At 47.2% G+C, this 16,957-nt stretch overlaps 4 protein-coding genes across 4 annotated transcripts; 1 reads left to right on the forward strand and 3 right to left on the reverse strand.

The window, feature by feature from the left end:
• Positions 1-2,218: 2,218 nt before the first annotated feature.
• LOC117588596 lies at positions 2,219-6,020 on the reverse strand. Its single transcript, XM_034280001.1, has 2 exons — positions 6,002-6,020; positions 2,219-2,697 (listed from the first exon to the last, which is right to left on the reverse strand). The coding sequence occupies exon 2, from the start codon at positions 2,678-2,680 to the stop codon at positions 2,537-2,539; it is 144 nt and encodes a 47-aa protein (XP_034135892.1). The 5' UTR covers positions 2,681-2,697; positions 6,002-6,020; the 3' UTR covers positions 2,219-2,536.
• Positions 6,021-9,088: 3,068 nt separating this feature from the next.
• LOC117588595 (myotrophin) lies at positions 9,089-9,527 on the reverse strand. Its single transcript, XM_034280000.1, has one exon. It carries the CDS (start codon positions 9,479-9,481, stop codon positions 9,089-9,091), a length of 393 nt encoding a protein of 130 aa, XP_034135891.1. The 5' UTR covers positions 9,482-9,527.
• A 140-nt stretch (positions 9,528-9,667) lies between these two features.
• On the forward strand, positions 9,668-10,776 carry LOC117588594. The gene is made up of 4 exons (XM_034279999.1): positions 9,668-9,857; positions 9,956-10,067; positions 10,131-10,313; positions 10,378-10,776. Exons 1-4 carry the CDS (start codon positions 9,854-9,856, stop codon positions 10,472-10,474), a joined length of 396 nt encoding a protein of 131 aa, XP_034135890.1. The 5' UTR covers positions 9,668-9,853; the 3' UTR covers positions 10,475-10,776.
• A 5,445-nt stretch (positions 10,777-16,221) lies between these two features.
• LOC117588590 lies at positions 16,222-16,666 on the reverse strand. The gene is made up of 2 exons (XM_034279995.1): positions 16,596-16,666; positions 16,222-16,531 (listed from the first exon to the last, which is right to left on the reverse strand). The coding sequence occupies exons 1-2, from the start codon at positions 16,630-16,632 to the stop codon at positions 16,233-16,235; spliced, it is 336 nt and encodes a 111-aa protein (XP_034135886.1). The 5' UTR covers positions 16,633-16,666; the 3' UTR covers positions 16,222-16,232.
• Positions 16,667-16,957: the final 291 nt, after the last annotated feature.

A 16,957-nucleotide genomic window follows, 5' to 3' on the forward strand; every position in this document is an offset into this window, starting at 1 on the left:
TGTGCTGCCTGAGCTGATGCTGAAACACGTAGCTTATTAGCAGCTTCGGCCAAAAACTCTCAGCTGGAGAAACGTTCCAGGACCATAAACATGAGTTTTCAACGGAAAAGCCAGCCATAAGTGGCGCTGAGATCTGAGGAGGTGCAGGTGGAGCTGGAGGTGCAGTTGCTACAGATACACGGATACACATACAGGAGGGTTAATCGATGGATCATTGAGTATCTCTATCTCTGCTCGCCAAATGGAGTCCTAAATGGAGCCTTTCTACTCACAATATTTGCGTAGACCAAAGACTGGAACAGCTATCAGCTGCAGTCAGTGTCCACCAGCGATTGAAAGGGAAAACATCCTTCGAAAGGGAAACATAATCGAGTTTGTGATTATGAAAACTGGCGTGCAATCCGATACGTTGATGTCTGCCACCTGTCTGTGGTGCAGCTCCTGGACGGGTGGTGCCCCTCCACTCCACTGTAAATCTGCGGTTGATTTGCTTTACGAGCTGCCAACGGGGGAAATTGTTTAATTATTTAGTAACCTGATGCTTAAAAGCTTAACAAGCAGCCGGGCCCAGGCCAGGCCCTGACAGCCAGCTATGCTAATGAGGATGGCAAAAGGGAATAATGGCACTGGCACTAGCACTGGCACTGGCAATGGTAATGAAAGTTCGAGTAGAAAATGTGGCAGCAGGGTGTAGCCTAGCGACCGGAGAGTGCCACAGAGAGCGAGCCCGGAGGAGGCATCTTGGCCAGGAATGTTTATGCTGCCATTAAATCAGGCGGCTCCTTTCTGTCATCATTCTGCTGACCACAGGCATCCGCACCAATAAAGACGGCAGTGGAGGCCAGCTGTGTCCTTAGCCTCTGCAAACAATAAAATATTCAAAGTTTATAATGTAAATTAACCCAAAGTTGTCCTGTCTAAGGTCCTCGCTGTGCTGGTGCTGCCCCCATGAATACACAATGCACATGTCCCTGCCCTGGCCAGGCCCTAGGACGGCCAGGATAGGGTTAGGGCTGTTCCCTCACATTCCCAGCAGCCTGTGGACTTGGGCTAATCAAATTTTATTGGCGTGGCAAGAGCTCTGAGGAGACAGTCCCGAATGCAGTCTCGCGACAGCCTCTTTGGGAGTAGAAGATTGACCAGATTGAACTGTGATCGCAGGTGGTCTGTGGCAGTCTCTCTCTCTCCCTCTCCACAACTACTCCGGCCACTACTTAACTAGCCGCTTATTCATCAAAGCCCGCCGGCCCCAGGCCTGCGCCTGCAATGATGAATGCCCGACAAACTGGGGGCCAAATCGGATGTGGATGTGGATGTGGATGGGGAAGTGGTCACATGCCAAAGCCGGCTCAAATGTTTTTGGGACATTCCCCCTAACTCACCCACACACAAACACACACACACACACAGAGAGAATGTCATCTTTCATTAGATTAACGATTGTTCCAGGGAGACAGCAGAGAGAGAGAGAGAGAGAGAGAGAGACTGTGACTGTGGCTGTGACTGGTGGAAAAGCTTGCCCGAAATCAAATCTTGAACAATCTGTTCTGCCAAATGCCTCAACACACGCACACCCAGACAGGATACAGCGGACAGGACTCCGGCATATGGCGACACTCAGCCGGCTCTCGGACAAAAGACAAAAAAGTGTCAAATGCGTGAGGACCTGGCTGCAGGAGAGGGTGGGCATAGGCCCGCTCAGTCTCAGTCTCGATGGAGCACAGGACCTTGCCGGACAGGACCACAGCAGCGTAGGGAACGAGCGGGCCCGACCGACTGTCAACTTGATCCTGACAAAGTATTTGCGGCTTGCCAGTCATTTTTTGTGCGGCGCCACAGCCCACAGATTGCGGCCACTGACACAGGAAGAGTGTAGAGGGTAGAGGGGGGAGAGTTGGGATTGTGTGTGTGGCTTACAGTGGCGGTCTGAAAGTCTCGTCGCAGGGTGGGGGAGTTGACGAGTCAGCAAAGATAAAAGCAAATGAGGCCTGAACCAAATTCAATTTAATATGTTGACAAGGGGAACCGAGGGGGATTCGTCTCCCACTCCGGCTAGCCAACACATTTTCCAAGTATTTCCAGCAGCAGTTGGACTGCCTGCCAGAAGCTGCCCCAGCACTGATCACTACCCACAGGGACTCGCAACATCATGGATCACCGACGAAGTCACAAAATGCATTCATGTAAGCCCCACCAGCGAAAAGAATTTGCAGGTCATTTGGTTGGAATTTAATTGTCGCTTAACATCGAAATTAATGATACAAAAAAAAAATAAACCTAATTCTATGGTGGAGGGGGATCAACCTCTGTGTGGGGTGTTGTTCGTTGGGGCCACTGGTAGACGGCAGCAGAGGAGTGCCGGCACTCCTACATACATATACATATACATGTACATATGGATACATACATATTTATGTATGTATTTATGTATTTATGTATTTATGTAAGCGGCACTTATGAGTGGTTCTGGTACACTAACCCACACTCCAACGTTCCGTTCTGTGCCGTTCCATTCCATTCCATTCCGCCGTTCGTGCTACTCCTGCGCCGCATGACGCTTGGCCTTTGGCATGGCCACCTCCAGGGAGCGATCCACATAGGCGAAGTTATCCACAACGCTGGCGGCCAGAGCGCCACCCATCACGAGCAGAGCTCCACTAATGGCAATCTTTGACCACATGCTGTGTCTGTGTCTGTGTCTGTGTTGTGTGTGTGTAAGAGCAGCAGCGAGAGCGACCGAACCTGGGGCTGAGATATTTGCAATGTGCGCGGGACGCACGCCCTGCATGGGGCTTTATATAGAAATTGGTTGGGCAATAGCAACGGGAAATGACTCCAAACGCAGTGCCCCGTCCCCCCTCCAACCGTTTCGCAAAAGCTTTCGCTGCTAGTTCGTTCGTTCGCTATGTGCCGCTGGTCACGTCGGCCGACCTTCCTTCGCAGCAGCAGCGGCAGCAGCAGCAGCAAAAAAGCTTTACCCCCAAAGAACCAACCAGTCCGAGGGTTCTAGCTAAATCCGAGCGAACACACATCCCACACATGCTGATAGTAATGCACTTCCTTCACCGCCTCGACCTCGCCTTCATTATCGATCGCTAGATAAGAATTTTTCGCACTTTGCCGGCAAAGAGGGGAGAGGGAGCTTTCGCCTGTTCACATTGTTTACGTATGTTTATGTGTTTATCTGTGTACGCTTGTGTGTTATTTGTTTACGCGAATATTCGCAAATGTTTCTGTTTGTTCGGTTTTTCTGCTTATCAAGATCTCTTAATCTGTGGAACCCGCCCACCGAGTGCGTCACTCTGCAAACACCACTCCCCTGGCACCACCCAAATTGGTTTTCCCTGCACCCATGCTTGGAAATATTTACATTTGCATTAGCACAGGCCACACACAGCTCGGGCCTACGATCCACAGAGCAGTTTCCACACTCAAACTCGTAAAATAATAATAATTACGATACCGAAAAATGAAAATAAACCCAAAGAAAACAAAACTCGTTTGCCAAGCGATAGCTGAAGATTTACAACCTCTCCAATCTCTCCAGACTTTCCTCAATAAACGCTGAGTGCAAGCGTCATTAACGGGGACAAAAGCTACAAACTGCTGCCAACCATACGTTGGGAGAGAGACTCTCTGAGACACTGAGACTCTGACACTGTGGCATCACATGTGAATGCTCTCTGTCCATGAGGTGAATCATATCAAGTTGCGAGTTACATTTATATATATGTATTCCGATTAGGTAATCTGTCAGCCCTTTAACTCTCTCCAGGGTGCACTTTATTCTCTTTTCATAATGATTACCTCCCGCCCCCCAAGCCGCAACAGATAATCATTATCGTTATGATGATTATCATCATTAGCATTGGGCATGTCTCGGGTCTCGGGAAGAGCAACAACTAATAAACTATGTATAAATATAGCTGAGCGCAAGAGATACCAACTGCTCCTCCGTCTGTTGCTGTTTCTCCTTCTCCGGCTGCTATTTGCGCGCAAAATTAATCGAAGCTCATAAAGCAGCGTAAACAAAGAGACCCAACAAAACAGAGACAGAGAGAGAGAGAGAGAGACAGGGCGAGAGAGAGAGCCGAGAGTGGGGGAGGTGTGTACGGTGTTATCCACCGTACTCACGACAACGTCGCATGCAGATAAACAGACATTAATAATAGAAATATTTGGCCAGAGAACGGTGGCAATGGGTTGGGGGGTTTTCACCCACAACTACCCACAAACTCAACTCAACCCGTCGAAGCTGGCATCCAGCAGCCAAACAGATTGCCGTCATTTGTATTCCAGCAGCTCCAGCGGGGCAAACCACCTCTGGAGAAGATCTCTATGGCATGAATTGCATATGGGATAGGGACGAGGATGGTTGCAGGTGCATTCTAGGCATGTGCTGTGCTGTTGAATATGCCATGCCATACGCGACTCGCTCCCCACTTGGTCGCAGGCGTTGCCAAGGACAAGGACAAGGACAAGGGCAATGATGGGGATAACAAAAGGCTTTGCATACTCGATGAACGCTAAGGCAAAGGCGTGAAAGATTCCTTTCCCCGGGTATGTAAATGGGGCTTACCACATATATCTATATTTCCAGAAATCCACGGCACTTCCAAGCAGCAATGGGCTTATCCCTTCGGGTGAGCCCATCAAGCTGGACACTAACCCTACAGAGAGCCAATACCTTTGGTCCTAGAGACCTACACTTCGGAAACGCATTGTGGGGCAGCAGCTTGATGGGTGGGTGACAAGTCCTCGTGGCAGCCGCGAACTCAATCGAGTTCCGTTTGTGCCAATTTTGGTCTAACCCAAGACACTCGCACGGCATGTGGCATGTGGCACAGAGCCTAGCCAGCCAGGCAACACTTCACCCATCCCCAAGGGGATAGTCGTATTCGTATTTGCCTTGCGAGCTTCGTTTGTTCGCTTGCATTTGCTTCCGGCAGGGAATCCTCCTCCTCCTCCTGCTGCACCGCTGGCTATGACGTTTGGGGTTTGTGGGGGTGGCAACAAACCTCAAGTAAACAGGCAGCAGGCAGCAGGCTAAACCGTAGCCTAACCCACCATCCGCCGCCGCTCATCCAACACAATTTTCTTTTCCACAAATTGAATTCTCGCGCGCGCATTTTCATTTGCCACACTCGCTTTCCCCCCATGTGTGTGTATGTGTGTGTGTTTGTTTGTTAATTTTCGCACAGGAAAACTGCATCAACTGACTGGGAAAGTGGAAAGTGGAGAGTGGAAGTGGGGTGAGCAAAGGGGGACAGCTGCTGCAGCACTTTTCAAGCTGGCCGCAACAGGAGAGATTCGTGCGGCAACTTCCACGTGTGCCACGTGCTGTGTATGCAGTCCCCGAAGTAGCACATAGTACTACGTAGTAGCTACGCCGAAGGCAGATCGATAGACAATCAACTAATGATTGCGTGCTGAAAGTTTGCCAGCACTCTGTCCTGGTTATGGTTGATAATATTTTATTTACAGCGGCCCTCAGCCTTTCCTCAGTCGATTTCTCTTAAATTCTCAATTTCGTTTGCCCCAGATTCAGTTGATTGAGGTGTGGTGTGGTGTGGTGTGTGGGCTCTCTGTCGAGACATGGCCAGGTTATGGCACTCGCCTTGAGTCGACTTGGGACTGAATTGTGGCCAGATCAATAAACTCTCATCCCCGAATGCCCGAATCGCTGACATTGGGTGTGGTCAGTGCCATCTCCCATCGCATTTCTTATCCGCATTCCGCTGCTCACCATGCCACTGTGTTGCACAGTGATTGCGGTGCAGCAGGCGGCAGTGTTGCATTTTAATTTATGAGCAAATTTTGCGTATCTAATGCACTCCGCCGCCGACCGGCACTTTGTGTGCTTTGTGTGTGTGCACAATTAAATTTTCAATGTAATTTCACGCACAAATGCCTCCAATTGCTGGCCGGATGGTTACGGATGACGATGATGATGATGATGATTATGCTGCATGCCCCCAACTAATCCTTTCCCTCTCTCTCTCTGTGTGTGTCTGTGTGTGTGTTACTACCTCTGACCATATCACATGAAGCGACATAATCATCATAATCGCGTTGACACTACAAGCGAACGCCTGTGCAGGGAACACCCGAGATAGGCGCATGCCACAAAGGCAGACAGACAGACAGAGAGAGCGAGGGAGAGAGAGAGAGGCAAAGACAGAGACAGGGTTAAGGGAAGGAGCGCGGTTATGCTTTTATTTCGGGGTTGAAGTGTCCCACTCCCAGGCACCGCGATTAACGATTGCTTATCAATTAACACAGTTCGCCAGCTATCAAAGTGAACAGTCGGTCCGTCGGTGTGTCGGTGTGTCGGTGTGTCGGACCCTCGCTTCCGTCGATAAGGCTGAGTTGATCGAACCGCAACTTAAAGCTGATTAAGGGCTGCCTACGCCCACGCACAAACGCAAAGTTAGCACGAAACGCGTAGGAGCCTCATCAATGGCTGGAATGGTTGGGGCAATAATGACATAGATATGGCCGTAGATACACCCATTAACCATCAGTGGCAGTGGCAGAAGGTCAGGGATGCAATTAGGCGCATGTTTTCCTAATGTTCTGCCTTCGAAGAAGCCAATGAACTTTCAAAGGAACTCACAGACACTTATTCGGAGTAGGAACTCTGCAGATTTATGAATGACTGTCATTTGTGGGAACTATTGCTGATACACCTACAAATAACTGTGTTCCCTTTGCTTCACAAATAGCTTTTCAACACTGACAGCTGTACCACCCCCTGCCAGCCACCCCCTGACACAACCCAACCCAAACACAAACCCAAACCCAAACCCTAACCCCAACCATTTGGTGTGCTATGAAGTGTGCGCTTTGTAATGTGCGTTAATAAATTTGATTTTAGATTCTCTCGAACCATCAACTTTAAAGTGTCGCTCTTCAGCCGCCGCCACTCGGCTCTCTCTCTCTCTCTCTCTCGCTCTCGGTTCTCGTTTTTATCAGTTTAATGGGCGGGTCGTAATGCAATTTGTGCTACGCCCCACCCACCCAGCCGCCGCTGCCGACAGCTGCCGGGAGTCCTGTATGCCACCCAACCCAAAGACCCCCCCCTTCCCGGCCAAAGATATGCCCGGGCTGCTGTGTAAAGCAATTTTGATAAATTTATGGGGAATACGCTTTCATGATAAGCTAATTAAATTCAATCGCTGTAACCAACTTTGCCAAAAACCGAACCGAAATTCAACTCCAACCTCCGCTTCCTGGCCCATCTCCTCCTCCTCCTCCTCCTGTGTGCCTGTGTGCCTACTGCCGCGTGGCTGTTGGCTTGGTTTGGTTGAAGTTCAGCGATTGTTTCCATATCGTCGGGCAAAACTAAAGTGAAAAAATTAGCGACAAGCGAGTGGCTTTGGTAATGGCTACAAAATGAAAAGAAACCCACAGAGAGAGTGGGAGAAGTAGGGAATTGGAATATGGTAATGGAGGTAAAACTATTCGCACAGTCCTCAAATCACTTCTACGCTGATTAAACACAAGAGAAGGAACAAAGAAAAAGTCAATAGTGGGAGAACCAGCTCAAACAAATACTAAAAGATGTAGTTCCAGCAATAAAACTGCATTTTGCATGGGCTAAATGAACACTGAGCATGAATGCGAGACTTAAACTAATTTATTTCAAGCACTGCAAATAGCTTAGTCGTAGACGAGGTTAGACGTGAAGGGTAAGAGGAGCAGCACCAAGAGAAACAGAAGCAACAGCAGCAAACAGTACCAACAGACCAACATCAATAACAGCATAACGAGGTTAACAGCAGATCAACAGGAGAGAAGATTAACAGCCATGCAGCAATAGCAGAACGACGGCAAAGAAGCAGCAACAGCAGAGCAAAGTTAACAGCAGAAGAAGGCTAACAGCAGAGCGAGGCTAACAGCAGACCAACATCAATAACAGCATAACGAGGTTAACAGCAGATCAACTGGAGAGAAGATTAACAGCCATGCAGCAATAGCAGAACGACCAAAAAGAAGCAGCAACAGCAGAGCAAAGTTAACAGCAGAAGAAGGCTAACAGCAGAGCGAGGCAAACAGCAGACCAACATCAATAACAGCATAACGAGGTTAACAGCAGATCAACTGGAGAGAAGATTAACAGCCATGCAGCAATAGCAGAACGACCAAAAAGAAGCAGCAACAGCAGAGCAAAGTTAACAGCAGAACAAGGCTAACAGCAGAACGAGGTTAACAGCAGATCAACAGGAGAGCAGATTAGCAGCAATATCAGAGACGGCGACGAAACTAACAGCGGACAATCGTAAAAAGATGTATGTATGTATATATGTATATGGTGTTCTATTGATCTATTGTACATGACAGCTCCTCCAAGTAATAACAAATGGCCAATGATGGATTCTTCCCCATTAAGAATTTTACAAGCGCATTTCAACTGAAGGCTAATCACTGCCAATTACTTCCAACAAATTTGGCCCGATCAAAATTGTCGCTTTAAATGAAAAACATATGCAGCGATTGGGTTGCATGTACATACAAATGTACATGTGTATATACATCGGGCATGGGACATGGTCGGGGGCCATGTTCGGTGACGATTTGGATAAGCATTGTGTAAATTTTGTGGAAAACATGCGCCATTAACATAATTATAATTAGGCCTGACAAGCGAATTAAATTCAATTTTCATTATTTTTAATGAAGAATGCAGGAAAAAGCACACAGCAGCAGATGCCCTCCCAGTAGGCAGAGTGGAGCTGAAACTGGAACTGGAACTGTTTCTGGGGGGGGGCATACAAAAAAAACCCAACCGCATCAACATATTTATCGCATTTGGTCGGGATTCGGGTTTCGGGATTGTGTCTTGTTGCATATGTTTGGGCGTTCATGCGAGAGGAAAAGGCTGATTTGCATATTAAAGTCCAAACATAAGGCTAACGATGATAAATCGATCCTAATGTCGGTGTGTGGATTGCTGGGACTCCAACTGGTGGAACTGAAACAAATGCCAGGGGCTTACCAATGCCAGTATCTACAATTATTTGAAATGCTCTTCACAATTTATTTTGAAGGAATTCAACAACATTGAACCGGAGTGGTGTGTACATGTTTAGGGTTTTGGATCCATTTTCGTGTGCAGCAGAAGCTTCTTGATCTCTTCCTTCTCGGCGACGTCCATGTAGGTCTCGCCATTGGGCGTCAGCAACTTGCGATTGGCGCCCATCTTGAGCAGACACTCCACGCAGCTGGTGTGCCCCTCCCAGATGGCAGCCAGCAGCGGCGTGATGCCGTACTTGTCCTTCCGGTCCACATCGGCCCCCATGCCGACGAAGAACTGCAGCATCTTCAGGTGGCCAAAGTCGGCGGCATAGTGTATGGGATAGCGCATACCCAATTCGGCATTGACGTCGTAGTTGTGGTTGACGAAAAGAGACTCTACCTCATCGTGGGCCCCGTTCTTGATGCTCCACACGACATCTTCAATCTTACGTTCCTCAGGCATTCTCTCGTTTTAGTTTTTTCTCGTTACCTCTACTCGTTGGTTCACGATAGATTCGCTATACTGCGTGTTTTCCGTAGCGAAACTTTTGTTGAATTTTAATTTAATTTTAATTAAAATTTTTGAATTTAAATTTGCAGCCTACTTCCTTCCACTTTGTGTTCGGGCAGAACGTTCCCATTGAACTGTCAAAACTCTCAGGCAACAAAATTCAAAGTTCTCGCAGTTTCAGTTTTATATTTTTCGTCATCACACGCACAGCTTCAGGCAAATCAAAAAATTCGAACTAGTTTTAAAAAATATCACTCTGAATTTTGGTCTGTGCAACGAGTTAACACTAAATTCTACACATTTTGGAAGTGAAACTGCAGTCTCATGGGTGAGCGTTTGTCCCTTCTGTCTGTCCGAGGAAAATATAGTATTCCCTGGTGTTCAGTCTATTTCAAGGCACTATTTTACTTCCTTTTGCCCCAGCAGAGTTTCAGAACACCTGCAAAGAGTACACAAAAATTCAGCAAGCCTCGTTACGGAGTCGCCTCAAAATGAAGTTCGAGGATATTAAGCTGCAACGTTTAATGGCTCATCAGACGTGCGTATCCATGTGGCACATTGAATCATTGAATCTCATATTTATATCATAATTTACTTGCAGCAAGGATAAACTAAGGCAGGATCTTCTCGACGATGAGACACTGCACTGGTATCATTTCAGAAACAAGATTGAATATCAGCGAGAAATTGCACGCAGGCGGTATGGAAATATTCCAATGGGTATGGTCCGCTATCTGAAACCGAAGGATGAGTACGAGCGTCAGCTGGAAAAGGCCAAGGAGGAGTATGTATCCATGGAACAAGCTTCCATTTAACATTGAACAATGTTTCTCTCCTCAACCATTAAGGGCCGAGTTGGCACTGGAGGAGGAACGTCTGTTCTTGGCAGCGACCAACCATGCCAAATGTTCCAACGGAGGAGCATCCAAAAACATCTCAAAATAGCGAGATGCAGGACGAATCGCGACTAGGTCCAAGAAGTAATATCCCCCCTTCCAACCCAAATGCCCACTCAAATATCTCTCTGCCCAAGGCTTGTGCCACAGCCCAAGAAAAACCAAAAGACAGACTGCAATGGAACCTCAAATACAATTTATTCGTACAAGTTGTTGCAATTTCAAATTGATAAATCAAATAGTTAGGGGCTTGATTGTTGATGCAACACCCATCACAGTCCCAATCCCATTCCCAATCCCAATCCCGAGCAAATATCTGGTTTAAAGTGCTGCTTCGATGCATTACAAATAAATTAACTTTAATATAGCAAAAAAAAAAAGAAGAAAATAATCAAATATAATCTGTGTTGCGTGTTTTCTATAGGCGGCTGGATCATGCTGCTGCTATTCCATTTATCGATGGTAGCCCACAAATATTTGACAGTTGTCAGGTGCGGCTGCTGCTGCTGCTGCTGTTGTTGTTTTTTTTGTGTTGTGTTAACCCTTCGTTAACCCCAAACGGATGTCGGGCCAGCTGGTTCTGTCCTATTCATATGTACATATCTATGTACACACATGTGTGTACATACGTATCCCGCCCACATCATGGCCATCGCCCCCGACATTCCAGCTTTCCAGCGTAGCAACGTAGCAGCGTCCCAGGCTGCGACCTACGCGCCAGACGCAATTTGTATGCAAATTTCCATGAGAGTCTCAACACATGCAAAAACAACAACCATGCAAAGGATACACAGGAGCAGCAGCAGCAGCAGTAGCCAAAAAAATTGACTGAGCGTGAATGCAATGGGCAGATAGAGAGAGAGAGAGAGACAGAGAGAGAGAGAGGGAGTGTGGGGGTAGAGATTGGGCAACCAATTGGTTACAAATACATAATAAGAAATGGCCAAAAAGGATAGGGAGGAGAGGCCCACACACAAAGAGGGAAACTGTAAAGCGTTGTGCAACACTTGAAAATCGGAGGAGCGCTTTTATTTCGAGAATGTGATTTGAATCTCAAGCGATATTCTCTATCATCAGGCAGGGAAATATGATTAAATATAGGCAGCAAATGTTCTGTGGCAACCCCAGTACCTGTTGCTGCACATCCATAATTCTTGCGTTGCACTGGAAAGTTGTCTGATGTTGCTGCTCCTGTCCGTTACTGGAAGTGCTTTCTTGACGGACAGTTCTAGCCACAGACCCCACACACGCAAAGGCACAGGGACAGGCACAGGCACATCACAATAAAAGAAATGTAAAGGAGCGGAAATAAAAATAAAATTAACTTCAATTGTTTTGCTCTGCTCGCACTAGAGAGATACGAGTAGTGTGGCATAGTGGGATGGCTGGAGAGTGGTGTTAGGGTTCGGTTCTGAGGTTTCCGTGCGGTTCTGTGTGGGATACGTGTCACAGCCCACACTCATTCGAAAGGGAGGGTGGAGGCAGCATACCAAAGCCACTTTCTATGCAAATTTTTATGTGTTAAATGCATTTTGTTGGATTTAACATTCTCGCTGATTTTTTGGTTTACATTTTTGCATATAAATGAAGGCAAACTTTGCTTTGGTTTTTGGGCACACAACGAATAAAAGAGGCGTGGCCCACACAGATACGAAGAGAGTGGAAGTGGAAGTGGGTGTGGGAGTGGGAGAGCCACACAGACACACAAATTAGAGGATTAAGTAGCTTGAATGCTCTGCTGTACTGTGCTCCTTCCTTTGGCTTTGGCGCAGCTCCTTTTACTTTGCTGCCTGGGATCCATTGTCTCAGAAGTAGCAGCAGCAGCAGCAGCAGCAGCAGCAGCAGCAGCAGCCGTGGCAGTGGCAGTGGTGAGACAATTACGCTAATTCGCCTGAAATTGTTTTGCATTTTGCCTCGCTCACTCCCACGGCCCTCTCTGGCAATGACAATGACTGCACCAGCACCAGCAGCCTCTCACATGTGTGTGTGTGTGTGAGAGGAGCAGAATCTTTTCATCGCTTGTTTAAACAGTTAAATTTGATTGTACAGTAAATAAAAGAGAGAGAGAGAGAGAGAGAGAGAGAGGCACTGACAGTCACTGCCAGAGGGAAATGTCAGCTGAAACCCGTTATTAGACTCACACCAAAACGAAACGAAACGAAACGAAACGAGTCTCGAACCAAAGTGTACATAATAGTGCGACAATTTCCCAGAGCACACCAGCAGCATCCCATCCCATCCCATTCGAGAGCAGCGAGTGTCCAGCAGTAAATCTCTGTTTTCTGCCCAGTCTAATTAAAAGATAGGAAATTGGAGCAAGGCTGAATGAGGAATGAGCACACAGTTGTAGACTCAGATGTAGATGAACACAAAGATGAAGGATGAACAAGGAGTAACAATGGATTGATAAGTAATGTTTAATAACCTACTTAAGCCTTAAGGATTCCTCTGGGCGTTCATTTGCTATTCAAATGACCGCAAAAACAAAGCAAAGTGGAGTGACATCATGCGAAGGAAAACCTTCATTATTGCATGGTTCAAAAACCAAATGAAAATTGTCCAAGTGGAGGAGTAATTTGAAGCTATCCAAACACTTTCTTTTGTGCTGTAAATGAATAAAAATATTAGGTTTTGGTTTCCAATTAGGCCTCCACTTTTGGTTTACAATCACCCAAAACTCAGCTAAGATTCGTTTATTTTCTATTATTTTAGCTTCGGCACTCCTTGGGCTGTGCATAAAATCAATTAATTTTGGCCTTACGAATTTGCTTCATATATTCCTGTGGAGTCTATCCCTTTAAATTGCTTTCATTTATTCCTTTCGTAGTGAAGTTCCCACGCTGTCCCTGTCCTCGCCAAGAATGTGCCATGAAATCTCACAGAGAAGCAAATCCATGGAAAAATAAAGAAGGAAAGAAAAAATTCACCTTAAAAATAGCAAAAAGATATCCTGGCGAAAAATGCGAAAAACAATTCACTGGAGTTTTCCTCTAGAAATGCTCCTTGTGGGAAGAGAGAGGCACTTCCCGCTCGACTTTCTCATAAATAAACATCACAATTATCATAGGTAAACAAGAAAATAAATACAGAGTCGGAAAAGACACACGGAAAATGAAATGAAGAGCAACCATTCAATTTCCATGGCTTTTCATGGTCTCCTGTTTACATGGACCCACAACATAACCATAACCATACCCAAGCATAGCTTTCCCCATCCATTTCGAGGCACTTTCCACTTGAACTCGAGCTGCTGCTGCCATTCACCATTCACCATTCACCATCCTCCCATGCAATCCAGCATTCATCGAGCGAATATTCATTGAGAAGTTTCGTGTCGACAACTTTAAGTTTGAATGCTGCTTGCTGCTCGTTCTCTTGCAGTTGATTGCTTGAAATTCATAATGATAATAATAATAGGAGTAGTAATAGTGCGTTCTGCACTAATTGCAGCGGCAACAACGACAGCGAAAAGAGCAGGAGCAGCAGGAGCGGAAAGAGCGGAAAGAGCATCCCAAACACTTGAGCTGTTCACTTGTGCACTCGGCAATTGTTGGTCGAATGGCTGACTAGCAGAAGGATGGAGCAAGTAAGGACCTGGCATACTGGCAGGATAAGGGCAGCAGCAGGAACAGCATCAGACGAAGGAAGAGGTGGAACAGGGCGTCACTTAAGTCAAAGTGAGAGAAACTTTTCAGCGCCATTCGAATGGGCAACCAGATAGGAAATACCCAGAGAGACGTGAGCAGAAGGACGGAACGGTGGAGCGAGGATGTGCTATGCCCATTCGTTCATTCATTCATTCATTCGTTCATTCAACCATTTTGCCGCTTGCATTGACGCAAAATTGTTCTACAAAGATACGAGTAACGAGAATAGAGTCAACTAGATAGGACGTGGCAAGGATATCGCAGCAGCAGCAGCAGCAGCAGCAGGAGAAGCACACAGCCAAAACACTCGCATCCTCATTCACATTTCTAGTGCACTTCATTGCTGTCGCATCTACCCAATCCTCTATCCTCTATGCACCATCCTCTACCTTCCATCTCCCAGAAACCCCACAGATAGACAGACAGACAGACAGACAGACAGGATCCATGCCAGTGCTGAACGCTGTGCGCCGAGTGCTGCAGGCGCTGCTTAACTTTAACTTGAACTCTAAAATAACAACCTTCCGTTGTTTTTGGCTTGCTCAGTTTTCGTATAATTTGCTTGCAGGTATTTTCATTGCCTCCCCATGGCCATCTCCCATCTGCCATCTCCCTTCGTCCCAGCCACACCACACACAACAGCTATGACAGCTGAGGAAGGACAATGAAGGCGGGCAGAAGGACATTGACAACGGTTGACGAGCAACAGCCTAGAAGGCACTGACACTCGCCCAAGTCAAGACTGCTCGGACTGCCAGATGAGTGAGTGATTGAATACATTTGGCTGGGAATAAGTGGATCAATGAATGGTTAGGCAAACGAGTGTCCCAGTGTCCGCTGAGTGTCCGCTGAGTGGACCAAGTGGATGACTAATGTTGCACATTTTGTACCATGAAGATGCCAGTCCCAGAATGATGAATGCTGAAGTATCTGCTCGGGCAACACTCTCTCCCATCGTGATTATGTGCACAAACATGTTATCTACACAACACCCGCCCATTGTATGGCCGTTTAATGAATGCATTCAGTGATTTATCCACGGCCAGGGCACGGGCACGGGCACTGCCTCTTCTGCCAGCAACATCCGTTTGAATGCCTCATCAGCGACTGAGTGAATGTATGAATGAATGAATGAATGAGTGAGTGAGTGAGTGAATGAATGATTCGCCATGCACATGCACATGCACATCCGTGGCTAATCAGATCTGGTTAGGGAGCTAGCTGTAGCCAATCCCACTGATTCGATCAATCAGAGCACTCAATTACTCATTCCCAGGACTCATTACACTTGATGAGTGTTTGGCATTCAGTCGCTTGCCGGCCAGCTGCTTGCATCGTGCCATGGGCCGGGAGGGGGCTATGTGCTTATATTTCTGCAGCCCCTGGCCAACTGTTACTTGCCACTTAGGCCCCCTGACCCCATGTCCTCCTCCTTTCAATGAAAACGAACGAGGCAAGGAACTGGCACGGTCGCTCTCCCCCTACCTCCACTTGGCCTGCAGCAACTTTTCAGCTGCCATCGCCTCCTGCCTGGCAGCCTGCCTGCCTGTCTGCCTTCGACCCTGCCACCTGTGCCACGCTTTGGGGCATTATCATCATCAGACGACGGTGTGCGTTGTAAATGCTGGGAATGCTTCTCCTGCTGCTGCTTCAGCTTCTGCTCGTATCTTCTGCTGCTGCTGCTGCTGCTGCCAACTTGTGTATGTTGTCATAATAGCATGTGCCACGCCTTCCCAAGCATTTGCCAGAGGCGGTCTGTAATAAAAATAACAACTTAACTAAGTAGACAATGCTGTATCGCTCTCCCTCTCGCACTCACGCACTCTCGCACTCGCCCCACTCCCACGCTCCGTGTGCAGTCATCAGCCAGTTGTTGTCAAACTGTAAGCAGCTTTTGTGCATCAGAAGAGTCAGGCAGGCAGGGAGGCAGGCAGGCAGGCAGGCAGGAGTAGCAGCAGGGAAAATGCAATACAAACATAACCGGAACAACTAATCGAAGAGAAGAAAGGACCAACTGCACATGCACATACACTTGCAGACAGCGGATAATCGGGATCCCTGCCTCAATCGGGGTCTCTCAGGCAGAAAAAGACCGCATTCAAGCCATAGGCAGTGATCAATTAATTATAATTTACACACTTGACATTGATCTGTGACAATTTAAACACGAATTGGTTGGGTAACGCCTGCGATCACCATGTAAACATCTATGAGGCAGAGCCTGGGCGCTTGATGCGACTTGATCAGAGTGGAGATGATCTTCTTGGGCACCTTTCGACGCGTCTCATCCTCGTCCTTCTCGTCATTCTTTCGATTCTTTTTGGAGGTCTTCTTGTTGGATTGCAGCTTGCCCGTGTCCAGCCTCTGCTGCATGCGATCGACCTCCGTCTGGGTATAGTTCCTCCGCACAGGCAGCAGAATTGTTGTGTCGGTGGAGCCTGGGAAGCGCATAATTAAAACTGAAGAATCAGTGGTAGTAATATCCATAAATGCACATTCACATTCGTTTTTGCTGCAACTTACCCGGCGCCTTGCCGCTGCGCTGTGCCAGCTGAAACATTGTCGATTAGGCAGCAAAATTACAGCAAAGTGACACTCCGAAATGCTAAAACAAGTTTTGAAATTAAAACCTCTGCCTACTGGCAGTTCGAGAGAGTTCAGCTGGCAGCCGGAGCATTGCAGACGGTGTACATAAGCGATGGATCCTTCGTTGTCAAAGTGTATTCTAAAGAATAAAGAACAACAACCACAGGTGCATAAAGGATAGCTGCGTTAAGCTGTGCAGCCAGCGGTTGTCGTTGTCTTTGTTGTTTTTGTTTCGGCAAACGCTCGAAAGTTTCCTTTTATCTAAGATGAATAATCTAGGAGCGCAGAGTCCAGAGTCC

The sequence above is a fragment of the Drosophila guanche genome, unplaced genomic scaffold, assembly GCF_900245975.1.
Source record: "Drosophila guanche unplaced genomic scaffold, DGUA_6, whole genome shotgun sequence".
NCBI lineage: Eukaryota > Metazoa > Arthropoda > Insecta > Diptera > Drosophilidae > Drosophila > Drosophila guanche.

Excerpts from the sequence above, each read along its gene's own strand:
- LOC117588596 (XM_034280001.1), bottom strand. The coding sequence starts at position 2,680 with ATGTGGTCAAAGATTGCCATTAGTGGAGCTCTGCTCGTGATGGGTGGC.
- LOC117588595 (XM_034280000.1), bottom strand. The coding sequence starts at position 9,481 with ATGCCTGAGGAACGTAAGATTGAAGATGTCGTGTGGAGCATCAAGAAC.
- LOC117588594 (XM_034279999.1), top strand. Across the intron at positions 10,068-10,130 it reads CGTTTAATGGCTCATCAGAC|CAAGGATAAACTAAGGCAGG; the intron begins GTGCGTATCCAT and ends ATTTACTTGCAG. Across the intron at positions 10,314-10,377 it reads CTGGAAAAGGCCAAGGAGGA|GGCCGAGTTGGCACTGGAGG; the intron begins GTATGTATCCAT and ends TCAACCATTAAG.
- LOC117588590 (XM_034279995.1), bottom strand. The coding sequence starts at position 16,632 with ATGTTTCAGCTGGCACAGCGCAGCGGCAAGGCGCCGG. Across the intron at positions 16,532-16,595 it reads GCGCAGCGGCAAGGCGCCGG|TTTTAATTATGCGCTTCCCA; the intron begins GTAAGTTGCAGC and ends CTGATTCTTCAG.